Raw genomic sequence first — 25,330 nt, 5'->3', positions numbered from 1 at the left:
GATTTTATTTTAATTTTATTTTCTCCCTCTGCCTGGACATGAAGGACAGACTGTAGTTATTGTTTGTATTTTTTAAATCTAATTCTCAATTGACTCTTTCTTCCTTTGCAGCTTCGCTCTGTCAGATGAAGCATATAGATCTTTAAGGGACCAGGACAAAGACCAGTGTATCCTTATTACAGGAGAGAGTGGAGCTGGAAAAACAGGTAATAAGCAGTTTTGATCTTATTCAAAAAACAGAGTTATTGAGAGTCTTGCAAAGTGCTGCTAGAGTCTGTAAGAGTAAAATAATACTGGTTTGTGAGAGAATATTGTAAGGGCCAGGAAACTTTTAGGCTCTCCCTGTAGGAAACATGAAGATGGAAAAAACGGAATGTTCTTAGTCTTCTATGGAAGACAATCCTTTGATGCTTTTGCATGTCTTTTAATAGATATATACATTTAAACTGGATCACATCATTTATCCGAGGAAAGTAAATAATAGTAGCTGATTACTTTGGAAATTTCATCGGGTTTTTTGCGTGCTGTGCTCAGCTGAAATTCTAAGATGGGCTTGTGTACCAGAACACTGTGTTGCTCAGGCAAAGCTGGAATTGCCTTGAAAATGCTGATTTTTAAACCAGAATGGTAGAAATCAAGCGAGGATTTCATAACTGCAAACATCTTAGGTTGACCTTAAAAAAGAAAGATGACAGTTATTTTCTGAAATAAGACTAAGGTGACTTGCAAAAGAAACAGCAGGTAGGAGCACATACATCTGTTTTAATGTAATTTAAGAGTTTTTTCTTTTGAATCTGAGAAAATGTGGAGCTTTGTATGCTTATACTGAGCAGGACTTAAAGTGGGTGAAAAGAAGTTACTTTCCAAGCCTTTTGTGAAAATGTGAAGTGTAGGCTTCATTTTTGTTTGACTGCTGGCATCCAATTGAGAGGTCTTTACATCTTGTAATATAATCCTTTTTTTTCAGTTCAGTAACATGAAAATGCATGTGTTTTCAGTAAAAGTGTGTATCAAAATAATCAAGTTCTTATTAATATGATTGTTAGGGTTTCTGTCTAGGAGTTTGGACTTTAAAAAGGAGTGAATTTTCAAGCACCTCATACAGCTGAAGTCCACCTTTTATTCATTTATTTATTTATTCAGTTGAAAGGTGCAACAGTGGTTGAGTTTATGAACGTCTCTATTTGTAGAGAATATTCTGGTAGGTTCAGATTTGTGTAGAGATTTTGGGTGTCCTGTAATTTTTATAGCCATATAGGACATAATATGAATTATTCCTTCTTTAGAAAGGTAAGTACAGAATAAAATAGGGTTCGAAATTCAAGTCAATAATGGAATCTGTGCTATTGTCTCTCTAACATTTGATGTCACTGCTGTTGCTGAAATAAGGCTGTTAGCCGAGAAGTCACGTTTCTGTTGCAAAAAAACAAAAAAAAAAACAAAAAAGGTACGGAGAGGGAAGTGTTGAGGAAACAAACTTGTGAGTACAGATCCTGTATAAATGTGTTCTAGATTTCTGGTAGCCAGAACATTTGGCGTGTTAGGACTGCAAGAATTGAAACTGAACTGTCATGAATTGGGCTTTTCTATTTCCTTCAAATTTTGTTCTTTTGCACTGCATGTGTTTATTGCTAATTGATAGTAACACTGTGCAAGAAAACATAGTACATTACCAGAATAAGTGGTGTATTTAAATGTTTTTAGATGTTAAAGTGATGATTCCCTTCCTGGTGTCTTTATTGGACCAGACTTCCTAATAAAATAGAGTCTTTATGTTCTTTCAGTGATATTCAAAGTCTGTCTTGAAGTCATTGTGTGTTGTCTTAATGCATATTATTTTATAGTAACCTTATTTGCTGCTTTAGTGCTTTCTTCAATCAGTGATTGAGTAGCTCTACTTCAATATATTGATTGTTTTAGGAAATAAATCAAAGAATTTTGTAATTCTAAGCTCTAAAGGGAATGGATTTTTAAAAATTGAGAGCTGGGTTCGAGGTGTGATGAAAGGAGATGGGAGACCTTACGGACACACTGATAGCTCTTGCTCCCTGGGCAGCAGGTTTGCTCAGTTTTCTCTACAATACAGGATAGCAATTTAATAATAGCAAACAAAATTGATACTTTTCACTGTTTTATTTTGTTCTTCCACCCTACAGAGGCGAGCAAACTTGTCATGTCATATGTGGCTGCTGTGTGTGGAAAAGGGGCGGAGGTTAATCAAGTAAAAGAACAGCTTTTGCAGTCAAATCCCGTTCTTGAAGGTAAGAACCTCATAGAGCACGTACCAGTGTGTTACCTCTGTGGGTACCAGCTTTCCTGCTGAGCTGGCTTGGAAATCTGTAACTGTTATTTCATTATTATTTGGTGTCCAAAACCATAGGAGATGCTTTCTGTGAAGACAGCTACAAGATTTTATTCTGCTACAGGGAGGTTTTCTTGAGAAGAAAACTGTTTCCTTCCTGCTGCTCTGACAGCGAACCCTTTCTGAACCCTGCCTTGATGATGCTTGGCTCTATCAAAAGGCTTAACTTCAGTCCCTCTGATTCATTTCCTTCCACATTATATTATTAGAGTCTCTAGTAAACAAATAAGCTCTGTAAAGCATTATTTTTCTTTTAGGAAAAAAAAAAAGGGGGGTGGAGAAATGGATCTCAGAACAAAACTAAGCCAATCCATATGCATGGCTGTTGTTCCCTGAGACTTATTGTTCCTTGGGCCTGGTGGCTCTGTCAGCCTGTCTTCCTGACAACAGCCTTTCCTGCTCTCCCCTGAAAGACTTTTGATCTTTTAATTAGCCATTTTAATTTAAAGACATGACTGCCAGAAGCAGGATCTTCATTTTTCCTAGAGATAGGATATATGATCCTCAAAGCTTGCAGTGTTGTCCTCTTGTCCAGTAACTGCCTTCAGATGCGCCTTGGTCAGCACTGGCTTATTTAGGTTTATTGTGTTGATCCCTAGCTCAGCCTTTCCCACAGTTCTCTCAACTGTTGTGGTGCTGAGACAGATTCTCAGGACTGCTGTACAATAGTTTGCATGATGGCCAGATGATATGCCATGTTTTTAAGACTGTTGAATGGCAATATTTTGCCTGTTGTCTAGCTATCTATACATATATGTGGTGATTTGGAGTCTATAGGAAGCAAGCACTTTACAGGTGAGAACTGGAGGGGCAATAAAAAAAAGGGAAGGAGTGCAAAAGCGAGCTGAGAGCAGTGGTGAATTGGATGGGTAAAATGCAGCCATTGACTGTACACAAAACAAAATTGTAAGCAAACACTTGTATATAAAGGATGAAATGTTAAAATATAAGAATAATAAAAATGCTGGATAAGCCTTTCTTTGATGATCAAATATGTTCCACTTACAGCCGAATGGTGGGACTGCAATCTCGCATTGGTTTGGATTCTCAGAGAAGTGGGGTGTTGCTTTTGTCACTTTTCTGGAAGACAGATTTCAGATGGAGACAGAAATAGTATGGGAAGCGTGGAGGCTTTTCTTGCCAAAGATGGATTTTTTTTTCCCCAGGGACTGCCAAATATATTGGATTTCTTGTTGGTTTGTGAATCTTTGTTTTAATGCGTAATGAATAAAGTAAGCTTGCAGAAAGGTGCCTTATCATTTTAAGGTATTACTTGTTCTACTTGGGGCTTTTTGGAAGGTTGGACACGGGATTATTCCACAAGGCTGCTGAGCAAGCCTAGCTGCTTATATACATTTTAGACAGAAATTAAGCATTTGTGGTTAGATTTATTTTTCTTTGGTTATGTAGTTCTGTTTTCAGTCAAGCTGCAGTGCAAGAAAATGATATAAATGTTCCATGCGTGTAATTTATCTTATGGGAATTATTTTTTTTTAACTATAGTTGCTACTATAAATTAACTTTCAGAAACAATGAACTTAAGGGAAAACTGAGGAATGTGTCTCATGCTTTATAATGGAACGTTTGTGCTTGATTCTGTGCGGTTATAAATGACTCTACTGTTCAGCACTGTGTTTAAGAAAAGGCAGCTCAGAGATTTGGTTGTTGAAAAGATGATTTATTGCAGGGCATAAAGATTTTAAAAACAATTCTTTCACTTTTCCTTGGCCTTCAGGAGCAACAAACTTCTCCTTTTGGCTTCGGTTCTTCAGTCTACTCATGCAAGTTTGTTGAAGGCTAAAAGCATGTATTTATTTCTGTTCAAAAAACATTGACTTGATCTTTGAAAATAGATATGCTATATAAATAAATACTGGGATAAATAAAGTCTCCTATTGGAGCCCTATTCTTAATAATGTAGAGGAGAGTCCTGTTTGACTCCGTGTCCTTTGACAATGTGTGATGAATGTTGAATTGTCCTCCAGTCTGAGTTCTTGTCCTGCCGATGTTCTCAGCTGGTGGCTGCCCATGTAACGTGGCCCTGGGATGGCCTTTCTTGGAGAGTTTTCGCCGTCAGAAAACTTGAGCTAAAGAAATTGAAACAAATCTGTTCAAAAAGCGAGTTTAGGTCATGCTGGAGAAAGTGTGTTAAACTCTTGTTGTAAATCAGACTTATTTAAGCTGATTAATATTCAACTTAAGCTAGGATAAATGTATTGGAATAGCATAAATAAATCCGTTTCAAAGCATGGATTAAACTGTTGCATGGAAACAATTTTTAAGTGTCAATCTGTAATTTCCTCCGTTCTGGCCTCCCATCTTTTACCATCTTCCCTTCTGGGAACTAAGGTTCATTTCTTCTCTGAAGAGAAAGAAGTATTTCCTATGTTCAAAGTTATTTCTGTAATAAAATTTTAAATATGGTGATTCAAGCCCTAAGGTTTTGTCTTGGAACCTGAGACAAAACTTCTTTGGACTTCCATAGGTGTTTTCCCATTTGTGATCTAGTCTGTCACACTCTGTCAATCCCCAGTGACTGATACCCATACACTTTTTTTGTCCAGTCTTTTATTCTTTTAAATATATATAAAGTCATAGATATTTTAGCATTTAAATATTCCTTGACTGATGGATTTGGTCTCCTTATTTGTTTTTCTCTTTCTCCAGCTTTTGGAAATGCCAAAACTGTGAGGAATGACAACTCCTCTAGATTTGTAAGTATTTTCTTCAAGACCAAATTTGAATTTCATTTAGGGGAACATGTGGTGATGTTGGCTGTTTCTATTACACCTTGTATCAGGCACCTATGAGGAGGGAAGGAACGATTTAGAGAGAGAACATTCTTGTAGTTGTCTGAGGGCCATGGTGTGAAGGCAAACACCATCAATAGCAAGCAATATTTCATTTTGTACATTCGAGCATGTTCTTCTTCCCCAATATGTTAGTAGCGCATTATTAGCAGTCACACGCATTTTTAAAAGGTGTTTCATCTCCTTGTTAGAAGTCTTGTTGGTTTATGATGTGGGCATAGAGTTCTATTGAGAATCAAATTAGAGGCTTAAAAAAATAAATTAGGATGTGACAGTCTGTGACCAGATGAAAACATAATTACAGCGCAGCTGGATTCTTTAATTTTCTGGCACTGGTGGCTTTAATGTCAGTGACCATGTGCCCAGAAATCTGTCTGCTTAGCAAGCTGATCCTTCTGCCTGATCTCATTTTCCATCCATACACAAACATATTTTTGTTAAAATTTTTATTTTGGATTCTCATTTTCTTCCTATGATGTTTCAAACTGTGTTTACAACTTTAATTTTAACATGAACTTTTTTAATATTACTTTTTTTCTTACATTCTTTATAATCAACTGGTCAAATTCAGGGGGTTTTAGCATGAAACTGAATGTGAAATTATTTTAATTGACCGTTGGCAAAAAAAAAAGAAGTTGAAGCTAGAATTGGGAGATTCTAAAATGCGTAAATCGTAGTTTCTCCTGCCAAAATCAGAAGACTGAATGCAACTTTGTAATTTGCTCATTTGTGTGCAGAAGAGTAATATGAGACGTGTAAAGTAGACAACAGAAGAATTAATACACTGGCAAAATTGTGCGTTGTGAGTAAAAGCACGTGGATAAAAGGAGGAGGAGACGGCACAGAGGAGAAGAGATGCCATTTGCAAACAGAAATCTTTCCAGGACAAAGTGCAACCAACTAGTATTTTGCCTTTCAAGTCCTTGCTTATAAACACAAAGCTAAAAATACTTTTGGAAACGTCCAACTGGCCCAGTCCTTGGGAAATTAAAATTTAATTATCTGATTTAATTCTTTATCTCAGAAATTTGAATCTGCTCAGAATTAACTTCCAACAAGAAAGCACAAGTACTGTCCTGCCCAGCCTGCCTCAGCTGCCAGCGAGGAGAAGAATAGAGTTTAAGTAGAATCAAGCCAATCTTGCCAAAATACCCAGTAAATTAGAAAATGTCTTCAAGGGAGTTGATGTAAAGTGCTTGTTTTTTATGTTCCATAATTAAAATCAAAAGAGAAAGGAAAAAAGAAAGCCTTAAATGCAGTGAATAAGGAAGTACAAACACCAGACGTTTCAATAAGTTGGTTTTGTCCTCTAAGTAAGCACCAGAGGGTGGTGAGATCATTTCTGTGTGTGGCTTGTGGAATTTGCCTGAATTACTACCCGCAGTTTTTTATCTTTCTACACTTCCTTGCCAATGTGAGCTGAGCTACACTGCCTTTTTTCTTTTTTTGCCTTTTCTACACAGTCTGGGTCTGTCCATTTTGTAGCTGTTACTACATTAAACACTTGTCACATAAATTAAAATGAAGCAAAGACCAGAGCGGTCTTCTGTGATGTGGAGAAGTCAAGAAAACATGTGGTGCCAGTGCAACTGAAAACAAAATGGCTTTTGCGGTGACAAGTCCGTTAATTATTGCCTCTGGTCTCCCGAGTTATGGGGGAAAGAGTTCGGTGGGGAAAATCCATCACTTTTCCAAAGTGGGCACACGCCTGGGGACAGACACCCCCCTGGTTACCAACAGGGATCGGTGCCAGCCCGTCCTTCCAGCCAAATTGAGCAGCCGCCCTTCGGCTGCCTCAATTGATGCTCCAAAAAGATCGTTACACTGAGAAAAAAAGTCTGGGTGGAAGGTGATTTCCGATGACATTTTTCTTTTAATAAGCGTGGCAATACCTACATTGCCACAGGTATTTTTTGGTGTTCTTGGTGCTCTGGTGAAAGTTTGTGTAACATGTTTTTTCTTCATATAACCTTAGAAACTGAGCAAATTACTGGCTTGCATTACAAACCTGATTTAAAGCTATTCTCATGGAAATCTGACTGTGATAATGCAATCGTCTTAGAAGCTTTGAATCATCTTCTGCTTTTCAGAATTTGACAGAGTTTACAGGGTGTTTCCAGATTGCTCTATTAGCCTGTAAAAACGACCAGCTAACTTCTTAAAAAATGTCTTGAGCAGTCTTTTATTAAACAGAACTAATAAACTATATTGCCTTCACAGGGAAAATACATGGATATTGAGTTTGATTTCAAGGGGGACCCACTTGGAGGAGTTATAAGCAACTGTGAGTATTACTCTTGGTATCAGCACGTTAACAGCTTAAAATATTTTGTTCTAAAAAGAAGATGGTTAAATTAGTGAAAAGATGAGCTGTGTTTGTCTGGTCAAATCTCTCTCCACTATGTGGTAAATTCTGCTTTTTAATGTTATTGTTGTTTTGGTGTGCCTTAATGTAAGTGAGAACAGACTTGAAGAAGTAAATGTGAATAATGAATGTAGTGCGTTGTTTAAAAGGTACTGAGTATGTGTCTGGGTTCATTTTATACTTGAATCCCTGAATCGGTTGTATTACGTGGTTTGATGGGTCATGTATTTATGGTAGATGATGTGTGTTGTAATTTGAAAGAGGGATACAAGGTCTGTTGGAGAACACTGTGATGTTTATTTGGAATCAAAGCGTTTCATACTAATTTTAACATAGCTCACAGTGCAGGAAAAGGCTTCTCATGAGTGAGGATGGACAGCAGTTGAGTTCAGGGAGGAAAAAGTGGCCCCAGAGGTTCTTGACATGAGGATGCTGCTGTGAAATCTATAGCAATTCAGCAATTTTAACCAGCTCTCTGTTGAGAAGGAAGAAGCTGGGAACTGAATGCCAGCCCAGGATACTTTGACTAGCTTTCCTGTTGAGAGTTTAAAAGCAGCTTTTAAAAAGAAATTGCTCTTTTGTGCTATATAAAGCTGTGTGTGTTTGTTTTTCTTATTTTTAAGGAGGGATGGAGGAGGGCAGCGAGTGACTACACGAGGTGTCACTGACCCAGCCTTGCCCTTTCTTTCCTCTCAGCCCAATTCGTTCATCTTTCTAAAGACTGACTTTTGACACCATTGGCATTTCACTGGTTGTGAAATAACGAGAATAATCCAAGGTGAACTGAACTCTCCATATATAGTACAAACATTTCAAAACCTTGCGAAGACTTTTACTCAGAAATATAGGTTGGGTTTTTTGTGTGGTGGTTTTTTGCTTTGGTTTGGTTTGTTTTTTCTTTTTTTTTTTCTTTTTTTTTCATAGGACAAACATTTTTTCCTGCCCCAGGTCACCTTTTGGAACTGTGCCTGAAAGAGCGTGATTTTTGTGAAAGAGGAGATCTTTAAACTCAAAGCAGTCACCATTTAAGTGTTTACAGCTATCTATTAACTTTGACATTTGGCGGTTGACAAAATTAGAGGCCAAACGTACTCAGTCTATTCATCAATAATTAAATGGGAACAAAAGGGTTCTAGCAGGCTAGCTGTGTTGTTTGTTTCTTTTTATTTTGCATTCAAAACAGATACATAAAAATGAACCGTCCTTTGTAGAGTGAACATTCAACCATTTGTCTTTGAAGGTACTGTGCTGAGCCATCTAATTAAAATATTGTGTCATATCAAAAGGTGATCCAAATAATTACTCTATGGTTTATCTGCCCTATAAATCTTTGCATGTTGTAGTTGTAACATTACATGTAATTATAATGATGTGATGACATATGTAATGAAGGGCAGGCATATTTTTAGACCTTCCTGAAAGATGTCTATTTTAGGCATTCTCCCTGTCTTCTCACATTTAATAAATATCTAATAACAAGAAGATGAATTTAAATTTAAAAATAAAGACCCCGTATGTAAGCCCTCTCGTGGAAAAGATTTTACTAGTTGAAGGATGAAACACCCCATACTTGACAGGGTATGTCACAGATAAATACTGAGTTCCTGTAGCTGTGTGTTAATATATCTTATCTTTGATTTAATGTTCTCAAAATATGATACTTCATCTATCTCTCTTTAAAACAGAGTTTGAATTCTGTACAGTTTTAAAGCAAGTTTGTTGTCCCACCTTAGATCTTTTCCACACATCTACAGCATTACATTGCAACAGAAATGTTTCTGTTGTGAGGTATCACCACTCTGGATGTATTGGGGCTTAAGTTCTTTTACACTGCTTAGAATTTACTCCGATTTTAGTCAAATTTAGGATTTGTCTTCTTAATTCATCAAGTAGGAAATCAAGTAGTGCTGAAGTTTCCTATCCTTAAAAGGGAAAGCATGATTAGTTTGTTCATAAATATTCTTTGCTTTCTGACCATCTATTGGCTCGGTGTTAACATGATGTGAAGATGATAGCGTAATATTTTGATTAAACTTTAATAGTTCTATCTGACAAGCTTGATTTCCAAACATCAATGCAACCAGTGGGCAATTTGAATCGCAGCCTGTGCCGCCAAGTTGTGTTCCATCCTGCGGGCGCCTGGAAGCAGACGCAGGGAACATCTGGTTTATTTTGGTGGCAAGAGGGATAATGAAGATAAGCTACTAGTTTTATCAGCCTGGTAAAGATAAGCAGAGGCCCATTAGGCTAAAAGGTCTTGTTTGAAAGAACCTGGTCTCTCCTGCTCTGAAACGCGGTGATGCTCTGTGAAAGGCTGGTTCATCCGCTTAAGACCCTTCGTGGAGGGGCTGGTGCTCTTGTGACCTTCCCTTGGGCCATTCTCCTGGTGCCCTTCAATCAACTCTGACTTCTTACTGACAAGGCTTCACCTACAAGTAAACCTTTGACAGGATGGAGCTAGAGGGTGAAATTATCGTGACAATGTGTACTGCATGTCTGTGCTGTTTGCAGTGAATGGGAAAGTCCATTGGCTTGGGCAGGAGCCGATAGACGGGAAGTGTTTAATGTGCCGTGAATGGAAGGGTCAATCTTTTGAGTACAATTAGAATGGGATTAGTAAAATGGAAGGGATTGTAATAGGTTTGTGAGATCTATTAAGTCAGAACTGGTATGTTCCCAGACTGAACCTTCTCGCTCTCTGCAACTGCCTGAAAGGAGGTTGGAGCATGGAGGGGGTTGGTCTCTTCTCCCAAGTAACAAGTGATAGGACAAGAGGAAACGGCCTCAAGTTGCACCAGGGAAGGTTCAGATGGGATATGAGGAAACATTTCTTCCCAGAAAGGGTTGTCAGGCATTGGAATAGGCTGCCCAGGGCAGTGGTGGAGTCACCATCCCTGGAGGGATTTAAAAGACACGTAGATGAGGTTCTTAGTTTAGTGCTCCAGTTAGGTTATGGTTGGACTTGATGATCTTAGTGGTCTCTTCCAACCAAAATGATTCTATGATTCTGTGAAGATAATTTTATGTTTGAACAGCACAAAATATGTGTAGACTCATTACATTACATGGCTACTCAGAGTACACTGATTTCTGAGGCATTTGATGTACTGCTATATCATAACGTACAGTCATAAAAAAGAAACTGAGAGTGAAAAATCTGAGACGAGCATGATTCTGTGCAATCTTTAAGTATATTACTTCAGTCAGGACTTTTTTCCCCCTTAGACTACAAAATAAAAATGATTTCAGGTTGTTTGACCCTATGTCGGCAGCAACTGCGGTGTGGGGGCGAGCAGGAGGGTGAAGAAGGCTGAGTAAGCTGAGCCGTGGAGTCAGCCTGAGTCGTTCTAGTCCTCCTTTTTTTTGTGAGTTTTCTGTGAAGGTCCTGGCTTGTTTTCCTGATGGGTGGGAGATGCTGGGATCCGTGCAAGGTGAAGCACACAGCTCTGGTGCACCAGCGGCCAGCCCGTCTGCTCACGGGCTGCCCTGTTCCACCTCCTGCTCTAAAATGCATTTACAAACAGGTGAATTTATATTTTCTCTCCCTGAATTGAGTCTAAGGTGTTTCTACTTTTTGCATCCTCCCATGGGGCATTTGCGGTTGCTGCTGTTGCAGTGAACACTTTTGCCAGCGCTTACACAGGGTGGGTTTTTTTTCCCCAGAGCACTTGTGAGGTAAGACATTTGGAGTGTTGGGTAATTAGCTTGCTTTCACCTGGGTGTAATATTGTGGAAATAATTTGCGGAAGCCATCAATATTATTCTTAGTTTGCCGTTTATGGTAACTACCACAGTGTAGTGGGGATGGGAGCAGCAGAAAGGTAGAAAAGAACCTACTGTTCTTCTCTAATTACAGAATAATATCTATTTTGTGTGAAGATGGGTTTGTTTTCAGACTAATACATGCTAATTGCAATAGCTTGTACAGCTCTAAAATGTGACTCTCTCCACAGATGCTGCGTCTGTGTTGTTCTCCAGGCGATGTTTGTATGCGCACTTGGTTCATTAGTTTTGTGACTGGTTTTGTGTACGCTAAATTTTTATGGTTGAAATAGTTTTGCATGTTACAGTCCAAAACACTTCAGACTTGTGTTGTTTAGACCTTTTCAAAAGTAGGGAATATTACATTATCTTTCCCAGGATATTTGATTTTCACGTTTCACCCAGGATTTCCTGCTGAAAGATATTAGATTTTTAGCTTTAGGTGATCTTTCCTAATCTGCCTAAGCCTTTCAGTGATTTAATGATTAACTAGATGGCAGCGATAGCGCAGGTGAAGTACAGTATATGTAATGTCTGTTTTTGAAAAGCTATTTTTAACCAGCGCAGTGTACTTAAAGTCCAAATAACGAGTGATTAAGAAAGAGCCCTGTTTTACCATCTTTTCCAAAAACAAGATGAAAGAAGGCCAATGGCATCCTGGGGTGTATTAGAAGGGGGGTGGTTAGTAGGTCGAGAGAGGTTCTCCTTCCCCTCTACTCTGCCCTGGTGAGACCTCATCTGGAATATTGTGTCCAGTTCTGGGCCCCTCAGTTCCAGAAGGACAGGGAACTGCTGGAGAGAGTCCAGCGCAGGGCCACAAAGATGCTGAAGGGAGTGGAGCATCTCCCTTATGAGGAAAGGCTGAGGGAGCTGGGTCTCTTTAGCTTGGAGAAGAGGAGACTGAGGGGTGACCTCATTAATGTTTATAAATATATAAAGGGTGGGTGTCACGAGGATGGAGCCAGGCTCTTCTCGGTGACAACCAACAGTAAGACAAGGGGTAATGGGTTCAAGCTGGAACACAAGAGGTTCCACTTAAATTTGAGAAGAAACTTCTTCTCAGTGAGGGTGACGGAACACTGGAACAGGCTGCCCAGGGAGGTTGTGGATTCTCCTTCTCTGGAGACATTCAAAACCCGCCTGGACGCCTTCCTGTGTAACCTCACCTAGGTGTTCCTGCCCTGGCAGGGGGATTGGACTAGATGATCTTTTGAGGTCACTTCCAATCCCTAACATTCTGTGATTCTGTGAAACCTATGATGTTTCTCTAAAGCAACAACTTTTTTCAAGTTACCGAGTGGCAGTGATAACTCTACAACTTGTTCTTCTTTACAACTTGTTTGTTCACTGTTGTGATTTAACCTCAGCCAGCAACCAAGCCCCACGCAGCCACTCTCTCACCCACCCAGTGGGATGAGGGAGAGAATTGGAATAGAAAACATGACAAAAACTTACACGTTCCACCATCTCCCTTGGTGTTTCAGTTAGCACAGTTGCCAATGTTTGGGCAATTGCCTTGCCTAAATTAGGAAGTGTTTAAAAAAACCCCAGCAAACAATACTAAACATTTTGATTAGCTTGTTTTCAAACATCATTTACCACTTGGGTAATCAGGGTTTAACACTCTTAAAATTGTGCAGTCATTGTGTTTTCACTGCACATGCTGCCCATGTAGTAAGTTTTGTTTGATACAATTATGGATCATTTCATGCAAGAGAACATTGTTATAAACTTGATGGGAATAACGGGAAAATGTTCCTGAGAAGCCACTGCTGTATTTTGGTTTTCATCAGTGGCTTTTTTTTTTTATGACACCTGAAGAATCAAGGTAGGAAAACAGAAACCATAATGTAACATAATGTAGGTGTAGAGATAAGTTTCCGTGACTAGAAAGTGTTCTGTAACTGGTTGAATAGCTAAAAAGGTCCTTGGTCATGGCCAGCTGAAGAGACTGTGACTGAAATAAACTTTACCTTTTTTCCTTTTTTCAGAATGTACCAAGTTAGTGTTGGGTTTTGTTTGTAATGTTTCCTTATTCCTTTCTTGAATGTCGATTACATTTCTAGGCTATTTAGAGAAATACAAATATCCTAAATTCTTCTGCATTGATCAAGTTCATGTGTCAAGTAACCAAAAAGAAATAATGTAAATTTGTATGTTAGAGTTTGCAGAAGTATTCAGCATCAATTTAAAAAAAAAAAAAAAAATTATTTATGTTGAGTTCAATTGACTGGTTTAGCAGAATGCTTACACAGATCTCTTGCATTTAAACCAGTGTTTTATAGGAATAACAAAGTCTTCATAACCTAAGGGATGTAGTTGAATTTTGAGTCATCTGAATCGATGGGTGTTCAAAAAATATGATTTAAGAAGTGTTTCCAGGGTGGACCTTTCCAAACCAATTGAATTTTTACAGTTGCTTTGATACGCACCTGTTAAAAGTTTCACTTCAAGCAGAAGCATCATTAGATAATGCAGAAAATAAAAAATAAACTAATCCATAAATACACCGTATGTTGTTCTGTATGTTCTCTCTAGATGATTCTGTATAGTCACTATACATAATAAATAACAAAACGTAATATGTATAGTTTGGGGTTTTTGTTTCTGTGTGTTTTCATATAGATAAGCACCATCTGTCTGCACGTGCCGTAGTAAAGAGAATTACCAAGTGGGTGCATGCAGAAATCTGGTGAACATCTTTGTGTTTGACTGTTCAATCCACAGAATTTGTAATCATGTGAGAGTTACCACAAAAGTTACTAGTTGTGCAGTAGTTGCTTTAAGGAAAATAGATTTGATTGATTTATTAAAATGCTAATTAGGGCAAGGAAAGGGAAGAAGTCATCCTAAGAGTAGGGCAGATGGTCTGGATCTTTTTTACTTTCTGATTTCAGTCTGCATGTGGATATGAAGAAAAGGAAAAAAAAAAGGGAGAAAATTATTAATAAGACAGATTTAACAAGAATTGGTAGGAGCTGCTTTGTTAAGGTAAATACCTGATTTTCTGTCAGTAACTGATTTCTGGAACTTTTTTCCTCACTTACAAAGACTAACAGTATGGAATATTGGGACTTTGGAAAGCTGACTCTTAATTATTTAACCCCCTTGCTTCTAAAAATATGTAAATAAGATAAATGGTGGTGAAAAATCCAAGGCGGTTATCCTCCTACCATAACTCATTGGACATCTGCTCAAGAAACTGTTAAAACTGTGGAAGGCATGCATGTAATTAGAAGAAGGCTTACATATAATATTTTGCCAGGATATCTAGATAAGCTTTTATGGCAGCGTTTGAGTAAATTTATACGTAGAATATTTTTAAAGCCAAACCGCTTCACAAACAGCCTTGATTCAGCATCCTTCGCAAATGCAGCTGTTTCCTGAAGTGTTCACAACCACCGCAGGAGCTGAAGTTGTTTATTTCTTTGGGACGAAAAATTTGGCTGCAGGTCCATTCCGACACTTCGCTTGGGCGTCTCTGGTAGCCAGCATGACTCTGAACTGCCTGTAATTTAAAAATAAAAAATATTTTTTAAAAAACCAATAAAATGGAAAAAACAGAAGTGGAAATCTGTAACCTGCTCCATCCTAATGTAAAGATGAGCTGCTGGCAAAACCACAAAATAAGACAGGGTCTTATACAATTTTTGCCCCAAAAGGTGCTTACTTTTTTACATGCCTGGACACTATTTAAATTGACTTTTTAAATGAATTGTAACTAGGGCTTTTTTTTGGAGTAGGGCTTATATTTCAAGCATCCTCAAAAATCCTGAAAAATTATGCTAGGGCTTGTTTTTGGAGTAGGTCTTATTTTCGGGAAAACAGGGTGTGGGACGGCCACTTGTCTGAGTGTATCTTGGGTTACTTTGTCATCAGGATGTGCAAAAACTTCCAGGTGCTGAAACAGGGAGAGAGACTGTAGGGTTATTGAGTTATAAAAACACAAACGTCTACTTGAACAAGGCTGCAGTTGTGATGTAGTTGTTGCTGTCACTGGCTAATTATTGGGGAAGAAATTAATTTTTGAACCCAGCTTTCTGTATTTATTTGGAGGAGGGCCTCCTAAGGCTCATGTAACTTTGTGGGTTGAAGTTTGGGCTTTGGTTCCTGTTCCAGGAGAAGGGGTGTGAATTTGGGTAATCCCAGTGGGCAGCATGGGCACAACATGCTGCCCGTCACTAGCAAAAATAAGAATACACTCTGTTGCTTCCCTGCTTGCTCCTCTGCTCGTGGAGCAAACCACGGGGCAGGTGTTGAGCACCTCCTCCAACTGCGGCTAAACAGGCTGAGTTTCAGCAGAAATGGAAACCTGAGGAAACACATCATTTAATACACATCAGATACTATAGCAGCCAGGCAGGGGAAGTGCTTAGCAGCCACCCTTGTGTTTTACCTTTCCGAAAGCCTGATCTCAGCTTTACGACAGCTCTTCAAAGCGTGACATTGAAGTTGTGGTCAGTTCCCTTGCGGGGCTTTCTTCTTGCATGGACGCAGCTTAACCCCAGTCATGGCGAGCTGGCAGTGGTATGGACATGGGGAGCTCCTTTGCTCTGCACCTGGAATGTCTCTGTCTCCGTGTAACTGAATAAATGCAGCTTAAGAGCATCCTGGCAATGGTGGTTTGCTGGCTGGTGTGGAACCCTGGTTTGCCACTGTCCGCTTCTGCTCTCTGCCTGGATTCCCACACTTTTTGTTAAAGCTTAGACTTGTGGCTGTCGCTAACAGTGGTGGGCGAAGTGATCTTCTCGTCACACCGCTCAGTCAGTGCAGTGAAGCTTTTCAAAGCTCTGCTTTGCCATTTCACTTTAAACATCCTGCGATGGAGCCGCTGTCAGTCCCATTGGGGATTATTTCATAGTCTTGTGCCCCTGAGGATCACAAAGTGCTACATGTTTTTTCAGTTTAACTTCTTTACTTGGCTTCTCCCTTTCATTTACCCATCGTTCATGTGCTTAGCCTTTTAACACTTCTTTTCAAAACTTCACCCATACAGTCATTCTCACCAAATCATAATTTTGTGGTGGTCCTGTGAATCGGTTGACATCTTCTAATCACGTTGCTTCCCTGACCTGAGTTTTCGTTGCAGCTCATACACTGCAGCATTTAGAAGTGTACTGGGCTTCCAACTTCCTCAATAACTTATTTGAGAAATATGTACTAATTTGATACATTGTGATGAGGTTTGTGCCTAATATTTTTCATCTTCTAATTCGCTGACAATGATGTAAAGCAACGAAGTAGAAAACAGTAGGGGTTTATATTCATATTAAGGGGTTTGCTCCAACAATCTTTCCCTGACCTGTGAGATTTTGTTTCTTTAGATCTGCTGGAGAAGTCTCGTGTTGTTAAGCAGCCAAGAGGTGAAAGAAATTTCCACATTTTTTATCAGATACTGTCGGGTGCCTCAGAAGACTTGCTCTGTAAGTGTTACCCTTCTGCTCTTTTCAGGTAGTCTTTGTATTTCAGGTGCTGTTCCATGCACATCTTGTTTTGTGGGAAATGTGATACCAATTAATTTTTCAAATTATTGGTGGTAGTGGCAATAGCAATACCCGGAGTAAATATATGGTTTGATATTATCCAGATATCTGAGTCAGAATTGGCTTTGCAAGATACTATAAACAAAGAAGAAAGCCTGTCCTTATTCAGAAGGCTTATAATTAAAAGATACTTAAAGAAAACTTAATCCTACTAATAACAACAGTTCTTGGCAATAAAAGAGCTGCTAACAAGAATGCGGTTAATAATGAGATTTTTATTTGATTTATTAGGCAAACTCAAACTGGAGCGAGACTTCAGCAGGTACAACTACCTGGGCCTTGATTCTGCCAAAGTGAATGGGGTGGACGATGCTGCAAACTTCAGAACGGTTCGGGTAAGAATTAACAGGGATCAGGTTTTTGCTCGGTTGTACTTGAGAACAAAAAGAGTACAGGACCCTGTTACCCAGTGTTTGCAAGTATAGATTCTAAAAGTTACTGGATTTTAAAGCAACAGACTGGACTGAGGAGACAGCAGTACGTGGTCATTTGACTGTGAAAAATTGGGTTGGGTTATAAACTAAATTACGTGGCTAAAAAAAAATTCTGCATTTTAGAAACCCGTAAGCTGAATGAATCCTAGAAGTGGACTGGGCTGACTTGCCAGCTCGATTACCAGATCTTCTTGAACCTGTCTTTAATATTAAAAAAAAACTTAGATAAGTATAGTAATCATATCATGTTCTTTTTGTAGCAAAAGTGATCATAAAACATTTCTAATTTATGCTAATACAGACAAATGGTGAATTTTGCAAGTATGATCTGTTTAAATGTGGATTCTTTTATCTCATAATTTTATTTGCCCTTTTTCCAGAATGCAATGCAGATTGTTGGTTTTATGGATCATGAAACACAGTCTGTTTTTGAAGTGGTAGCAGCCGTTCTGAAATTGGGAAATATTGAATTTAAGCCTGAATCTCGTGTGAATGGCCTAGATGAAAGTAAAATCAAAGATAAAAACGGTAAGATGAGATTAGTGATGGGAGCAAAACAACTAATTTGCCTGAAGTAATTATTAATTCTATAATTTTATGGTTAATTTTGTAGTTTCTGCAGACATACAATATCCTTACAGGTAAATTAAATCAGATTGTTTCCAGAACTCACCCACAGGCAAATATGGGTTGAATTCTGTACAATTTCAATCGCTCTCTTTGAAATTCCAGATATTATTATTTTCTTTTTTTCCTACTTTATTAACACTTTCTTCTGAAAAGTTGAACGGTGCTGTGCATTTCTCTAACTGGTTATTCTGAAGTGGAGAGTTTTTGTTCTTTTGTAGTAGGGTATCTCCGCCTGTAGCGTCAGATTCATTTGGCCCTGTTTTTGCAGTTGATACATTTTGAAAGTTCATTTATTTTCGTTTCGAAGTTTTTCATCATGATAAGTAGCCTGTGCTAAATGGAAGAAAAATTTCCTCACAAAATTAACCAGATAGAAAGTGCTTTCAAAACCAATAACTCTTGTTTCCTCATGCTGTGCATATATTTTAAAAAAGTTGATTGGCAGGGTAGCGGGGAGAGAGTGTGGATGGGGACACTTCTGTTGAAGAAAACCCGTTTTGCAAAAATACTGAACTACTAAAAAGCCGATAGTTTGGGGGGAAAAAAAGCAACGATACGAAAGGATTAATTTGATTTACACTCTCCTTTTTCATGCTAGAACTCAAGGAAATCTGCGAGTTGACGGGCATAGACCAGTCTGTGTTGGAAAGAGCTTTCAGCTTCCGGACAGTTGAAGCCAAGCAAGAGAAAGTTTCGACGACACTAAACGTGGCTCAGGTAAAAAGAGGTCCTGATTTTTAAGGAAATAATGGTTTTAAATGGCGATTTATTCTCCATTACTGAACCTTAACTGCCCACATAAAAACTATAACAATTAGTCTGGAGTGAATAAAACATACCACTAGAATAAACATGGGTTTCCTTCAGCAGTTTCTAAGTGTTCAAATATACCGGATGTTTTGTTTTTAAGTGTGAATTACCTCAAAAAGAAGAGGGATAGTAAAACGTTGCAGAAAACGAAAAAATTTAACAGTTCCACACAAAACACACGTCAAAAGTATTGTGGCAAACTATTTTCATTTAGAGGAACTGGTGTAATTTCATGTGCGCTCTACACCCCAGGCTGCTGAAAAACTTTTGCTGCCAGCATGAATTTATCTTTGTAACACTGTAGAGCCAGCGTGACTGTCACCCATGTCCCATCCAGTCTGGCCGGGAGGAATGTCCCTGCCCCAACTGCAGCTGCTCGCATCCCTTTGCTTGGGATTAGGAGGGGGTTTGTGAGTCTTCCGAGGATACTCAGATGGGCACGAAGGGAGTGGAAGTGCCTGGATTGTGAGCAAGAACATAAAACATTTGGGATTAACCCAGTGTTTATAACATTTTTCTTCTTTCTTCTGTTTAGGCTTATTATGCCCGTGATGCTCTGGCTAAAAATTTATACAGTCGGCTGTTCTCTTGGCTTGTTACCAGAATCAATGAAAGCATTAAGGTATTGTTGTTTTGTGCCTGTAATGAAAAAAAAAATTAATAGAAATCCTTTGAATTAAAGTGGACAGTAAAACTGTGTTTGGCAATTTCATTTTTCCTGATTGCACGACATTACACATGGTACAAGTGAGCAACTTGTTGAGGTGTGATACAGTTATTGTCTGCTCTGTTACGAAAATATTATGAAAAATTATGAACGTTATGAAAATGTTAAGTGTATTTTGGGAAACCATACTTAACATTTTAGTTTACATAATTTCACAGCTTACTTACGAGAGACATTCATTTTCTTGATTCCCAAGTGTGAAGTGTGCAGATGACTGACTCAGCATTTAATTTTTTTTTAAGGCACAAACAAAAGTGAGAAAAAAGGTAATGGGGGTGCTGGACATCTATGGCTTTGAAATTTTTGAGGTAAGACCTTTATAATGGCAAAAATTTAGTGTGAGAACTGTTATTAAAGCTTAATAGAGTAGTTGATGAATTTGTAATCGGAATACATGTAATTTGAATCAAGCGTGTCATTCCTAACAGAAAAACACTAGAAAAGTAAGCCAAAGAGAGATGTCTTAGCGTGTCTGGCAATTGAAATGAAAATTTATGAAAGGCGAACTTGTGTTTTTACACCATAGGTAAATACTTATGATGGGTAAATTAAATATGTTTTGTTGTGACATACGTTCTGATCATAAGAGAAACTCTGGCAGTGTCATTTCTGTCCTGAGGCATTTTGTGGATGTCTTTGAACAAGCTTTGTATCCTTTAAAAAAAAAAACAAACCACCACAACAAAAACAATACATTTTTTTCCTGTCAGAATTAAACAAGGAGTTATATTCCGTTCCATCTCGATTCACTTAGATAAATATTCTCTGCTGATTCTTCGCTAAGTATGTGTGGCTCACTGCTGTTTGTGTATGGTAGTATTTTTAGATCAATGGTATTTTGAAAAAAAACAATCAAAGAGGAGTTTTTAATTGTGTTAGAGAGCACCAGGGAGAGGGAGTTTTCATAAATCTTATTCTGACAATTTATTTTAAGAGATTTATAGATCTTGCTTGGAATCTGTATAGTGTTTAAACTAGAAACTCAGTTGGAGAGAAAAATCAGTAGAAAATATGCAATCCTTATCCGCTTCACTCCATCCCTCTTGGAAATCCAGGCAGGACATTTTAACTGTATAGAAGACCGAAATAATCCAGAAAATAGTATTTCTACCTGGGAGGGTGGTGTAAATTTTATTTCGGAAGCATAACATCAAAGTAAGTGTGATTCAAAATACCTCTATAAAGAGGAAAACCAAAGCTGATTCTTGCTTCAAGGGTTTCCCAAGCCAGGTTGTGTCGTTTGCATTAAACTTGAGGGCATACTTATGGAAATATATTGCAAGTGGTCAGGTGGATGGATGGAGATCTGGGGCAGATCTCTTCAGAGTGGTCCTTGGTGCACCTTCAGGAAGGTGGACGCTAGAATGGCGCTGCTGGCATCTTCAAGCCCAGCATCTTAGAAGGTCAGAAGTAAGGAGTTGAATACAGGAGATGTAGTTTTGCAGAAGAAAAATGAAAAAAACAAGGCTCTTTTCACTTATCTTTCATACCGAATTACAACGTAGCTTTCCCAATTCATAAAAATTCAAAAGCTTTGAAGTAGTATAGGTGGTTATTGTTTACTCCATTAAATGTCGAGCGTTGGTTCTACTGGAGAAGGTGGGAAAGGTTTGCCTTGTGACTTGAGGATCAAATTGGTCGGTACATTCATACAAGACAGGATGCTTCCTCTGGTGAGTTAAGACCCGTGGTGACAGCCAAGCAGCTTGGTTCAGCATCACAGAAATGATGGAATTATTTCTGAAAATCGGGTAGTGTGCCAGAAACATACATGGCCATACTGTACCATTTTTTAATCTAAAGACGTTTGGAAAAGAAACGTGATGAGTTGAAGTTTGTAGAGGTAACTAATACAATTACTGGTATTGCGACTGCTTGGCAATGCTCTAGTTTGAAGGGTGAATAGAAAAACAATCCCTTAAAAAATCCTGAACCAGCTGTATTTCCAGTACTGCCCATTTAGCCATCCCTGTGTTTCCAGCAGGTTAATTTTATAATCAGATACTGCTGGCTTATTCTCAGTTGAATCAAAAGCAAATATATTCTTTCTAGGGAGAGCAAAACTAATTTTCTCTGCAGCTCTAGTTGGAGCAAAAGATGTTATATCATAATCCTTAAATTGAATAAAATAATTCTGTGATGAACACTGTATAGGCAAAGTGTAACTCATCTTGTGTCACTTCAATGAATGTTATATAGTAAAGTAAATTAAGAGGATGCCTTTGAAATATTATGTTAAGTTTTGCAACAAATAGTCATAGTCGAGTCTCACAAAAAGTATTAAAGATCTTGAGAAAATGCTTACAAAAACTAATTATTGTTGAAAATTTAAGTAACTACTTCACAAAAAGGACATAGTTTAAAGTTAATTATGTTAAAACAATAATAAATGAATGAAATTTTAACACTGTACAATACCATAACTCAAGAAAAATTCAATAGCATCTTAAAATGTATAGCCTAAAAAGTATAGTGGATTTTGGAGTGGTTTGCTGTGTGGTGCATTTGTAAACATGATGGCTAAACATTCAAAATATTAAGATTAGCTGAGGTGCAGCTACTGGCAGTAACTATATCTATCGAATTGTAAATTACTTAAAGCCTCTGACTAAAAATAAGCAGTTCCCTTTCGAGCCTAATTGTTAAGTCAGGTTTTGATTCTCATGTCTCTTCTTGAAGTTTAGCACTAACGTCATCTCTAACAAAGAATGCTTTTTGGCAAAAATGTATTTGAAAGACTGCTTCGTCTGTAAATCTGTATTGTGAAGACAGTATTTCTTGGGCCTTATTCCTGTTTAGGATGATTCCTTAAAACATCCTACAATTCCTCCTGTAAGAAGAATAAGGAAATCCAGGTTTACAATTCTGAAAGATTCTACACTTCACCTTGTGATGACAATAGCAGTCTTGTTCTATTATATGTAAATTGAATCTTATCTAAAAGATTTTTTTCATCTATTTTTGAAAGATTAATTTATTTACTGCCCACTGTAACTTCTACAATTTCCTGTAATTAAGATGAAGTTAATTTACAAAGTAACTGGAGGTTTAATGAAATTTAACAAAGGGAAGATACTGGAGATCTAATGAAATTTAACAAAGGGAAGATACTGGAGTATTGATAATGCTGGCATATACTCTTTGGGCTTTGGTTTCCGCTAGTATTTTTATCAAGCACAAAAGCCATTTTTCAGACAAACCCAGAATCCATCCAAGAAGGCAGATTTAAGGACTTGGCTGTCCAAAAATACAGATTAGGGAATTTAAATCTATCGATAATCCTCTGCCTCTGTGGGTTTGGCAGATGTCAACAGCAAGCTTGGCTAAAATAGCCACAAAATAGGTGCCGTAAAGCTGTGTTTATTTTTGAATGCTGCTATGCCCTTTGTGGTATTTTGAAAGTGAAATGTTGAAATTTGGGTGCCTCTGTGTGCAATGTCTCTGGGCAGGGATTTAGGGACCAAAATTAGCATGAAAATGCAGGTTCCATGACCAGATTGTGTGTAACGCTGCTGGAGCTTGAGCAATGGGTTGAAGCCTGACACTAATTGCCCCAATTAAGTTTATCCACATTTTTGAGCGGCTGTGCATGTAGTCGGTCTGCAGTCCGGACCGTGATTTGAGACGGGGCAGGGATGGGTGGCAATGGTAATTTCAGAACCAGTTCAATTGCAGACTTCTCGAAGTAGGTTTAGGGCTGGTCCTGTTTTATTCCACGTTTGATTCTGTATTTTGGGGGAAAATGTCGGGGTAGAGTTGCGGAAGGGGTGGGGTTGATGAAACATAAAGGGTTTGACATGCTTTAGTGCCAGTGTTAGGTTAACAGATGACTGAGGGCCTGGCAGGTTTCAATAGAGGTGAGCAGAAGGCTCATTCTGTTTGCTTTGGATGTTTGATTTTCTGTTGTGTACATTTCCTGTGCAGACGAGGGCTTAGGATATGTAAAAATGAATGCCATGGAGCAAGTGTGAATATTTCATCCAGTCCTAGCCTTCAAAGAAAAAAAAGTCTGTCTATGTAAATTGCCTTAAAGGCTTTATTCTGAATTTTCAGGCGGCACTATGTAGCTGGTCTGTATGATGAAGCTAATGGTTTGGAGTGCAGTTTTATGAAAGCTAAGGCTGCCGAACAAGGCTTATTCTTAAAACTTGCCAGGCACTGAGAGGACAGTTTGAGGGCAGGAATGCTTTCTGCTCCATCACTTGGCAGAGCAGTTTGTTCCGTGTATTTTAGCGTGAAGAGAAGTGGGGATGTGCCGAGGATAGAGCTGCAAAAGTAAAGGCTGCAGAAAGACAGTTGGCCCTCATTGACCCAAGAGGATGTGAGTCCCTTGTCTTTGGAGACAACACTTGACCAACTCCTTTGGCTCCAGGTACACAAAAACATACAAAGATGTGGCAGCAGCCATCATATTCTGCGTAAAACCCAGCAGTAAATCAAAATACCATCAGCGAAAGAGCCAAACAAGCCACCCAGCACTAAAACCAGGTCCATTTCTCACAGTCTGTGATGCACTTTGCTAATGCTTCTTTTTATTTATGGAAATTAGCTTGTTTCTCATGTGTAGAAGTTCCTTGAGGTGATGGAAAGAAGCTTGGTCATATTGCATGTACTATGTAAACTGTCAACTGGACGTTGATAAAATGCCAATGTCTTTATTGAGAGAGTCTGTTAGAAATACGAAGAATGCAGTTTCCATCTATTAGCATGCTCATAGTTGTGGTAATTAGCTGGTTTTAGAGGCAGGTAACCAAATAAGGGGGTGGGTAAACATTGAAAATACCTTTCTGAGATATTTAAGGCATGAAAAAATTGGAGAGGTACTTCCACTTTTACGATAAACCTATACAGCAGCTTGGTCCAGTTGCTGAATAGTTGCTTTGCCTTTTTCTGTCCTGTTCATCATGTGAAGGAATGCTGAGCTCTGGGAGATTGCTGCTGGCCCAGAGACTACCCTCCAAGGATGATTTTACTGGAGAAGGGTCTAGTTATTTGCTAGAAAGATGACTTATTAGAGGAGGAGGGAGAAAAAAGGGGCATATGGAGAAAATTGCCTTACCAGGATGATCTTTTGTCTTCATATTTTCTTTTTTTTTTCTTTTTCTTTTTCTTTTTTTTTTTTTCATTCTTTTAGGCTCTGGGGACCCTTTCTTCATGTCTTGACTTTGGTTCTAACTCAGCCATGGGTATCTGTTGTTTTGGTAGTTGCCTTTACCTGCAGACTGTAATTTCCAGCATGTTTTCCAGGCTCTCGTACCTTGCAACATATTTCCTTTTCAAAATCGTTCAAGCTGTTTCTGATGCCAGTTAGGTTATCATCTACTGGCAGGTGGCAGTGCCAAAACGTGTGTACCCTCTCGTCAATCTGATTGCACAGGGCAAAGCCCACTCTGGTGTGAAAGAACTGATTTTTTAATCTGTAATTGATCAACTACATCTGCTAACCAGTGTTATCAAAGTGGGGAGCTTTACATAGAAGGGGACCCTTGCTTGGACTCCTAGGTACTATGGAGATTATTTTAAAATACAGTTAAAACTATAACTTCCTGAAGTTCTAGAATGCTCAGAAGCAGAGGTGCATCCCCGGAAGTTAATCACCATTTAATTAATCACATTATAATGTAAGTATTTAGAGAGGCTTACTTTGCAAAACACAGGTTTATGAAATAAATCGCATTGGCTGACGGTTTTCAACAGAGGAAATATTTGAAATGCTGGAGCAAATATACACAAATGCTGTGCTTCAGGTTGTGAGAATAACGTTTTGCCCTACAGCAGCTATTCTGCCTTAGCAAAGGAATGGATATGATTATATAGTAGGTTCTTGCCTATTTGTAGCTCCTGTTGTTCGAGTACACTGGAACATAGTGTGATTACATATATGTGG

General features: G+C 38.4%; 1 protein-coding gene across 4 annotated transcripts in view; it reads left to right on the top strand.

Moving 5' to 3' along the window:
- The window catches only part of MYO1B (myosin IB), a 111,423-nt gene that overhangs the window by 51,302 nt on the left and 34,791 nt on the right, over positions 1 to 25,330 (top strand). For all 4 annotated transcript variants that reach the window (XM_065637656.1, XM_065637659.1, XM_065637658.1 and 1 more), the window contains exons 4-13: positions 112 to 206; positions 2,157 to 2,261; positions 5,030 to 5,076; positions 7,393 to 7,456; positions 16,624 to 16,722; positions 17,074 to 17,177; positions 17,657 to 17,804; positions 18,505 to 18,623; positions 19,252 to 19,338; positions 19,686 to 19,751. In XM_065637656.1, coding sequence (XP_065493728.1) covers positions 112 to 206; positions 2,157 to 2,261; positions 5,030 to 5,076; positions 7,393 to 7,456; positions 16,624 to 16,722; positions 17,074 to 17,177; positions 17,657 to 17,804; positions 18,505 to 18,623; positions 19,252 to 19,338; positions 19,686 to 19,751 — 934 coding nt within the window. The remainder of the gene's footprint in view (positions 1 to 111; positions 207 to 2,156; positions 2,262 to 5,029; positions 5,077 to 7,392; positions 7,457 to 16,623; positions 16,723 to 17,073; positions 17,178 to 17,656; positions 17,805 to 18,504; positions 18,624 to 19,251; positions 19,339 to 19,685; positions 19,752 to 25,330) is intronic.

This window comes from Caloenas nicobarica, chromosome 6, assembly GCF_036013445.1.
Source record: "Caloenas nicobarica isolate bCalNic1 chromosome 6, bCalNic1.hap1, whole genome shotgun sequence".
Taxonomy (NCBI): Eukaryota; Metazoa; Chordata; class Aves; order Columbiformes; family Columbidae; genus Caloenas; species Caloenas nicobarica.
This window is presented reverse-complemented; position numbering and strand designations above follow the sequence as displayed.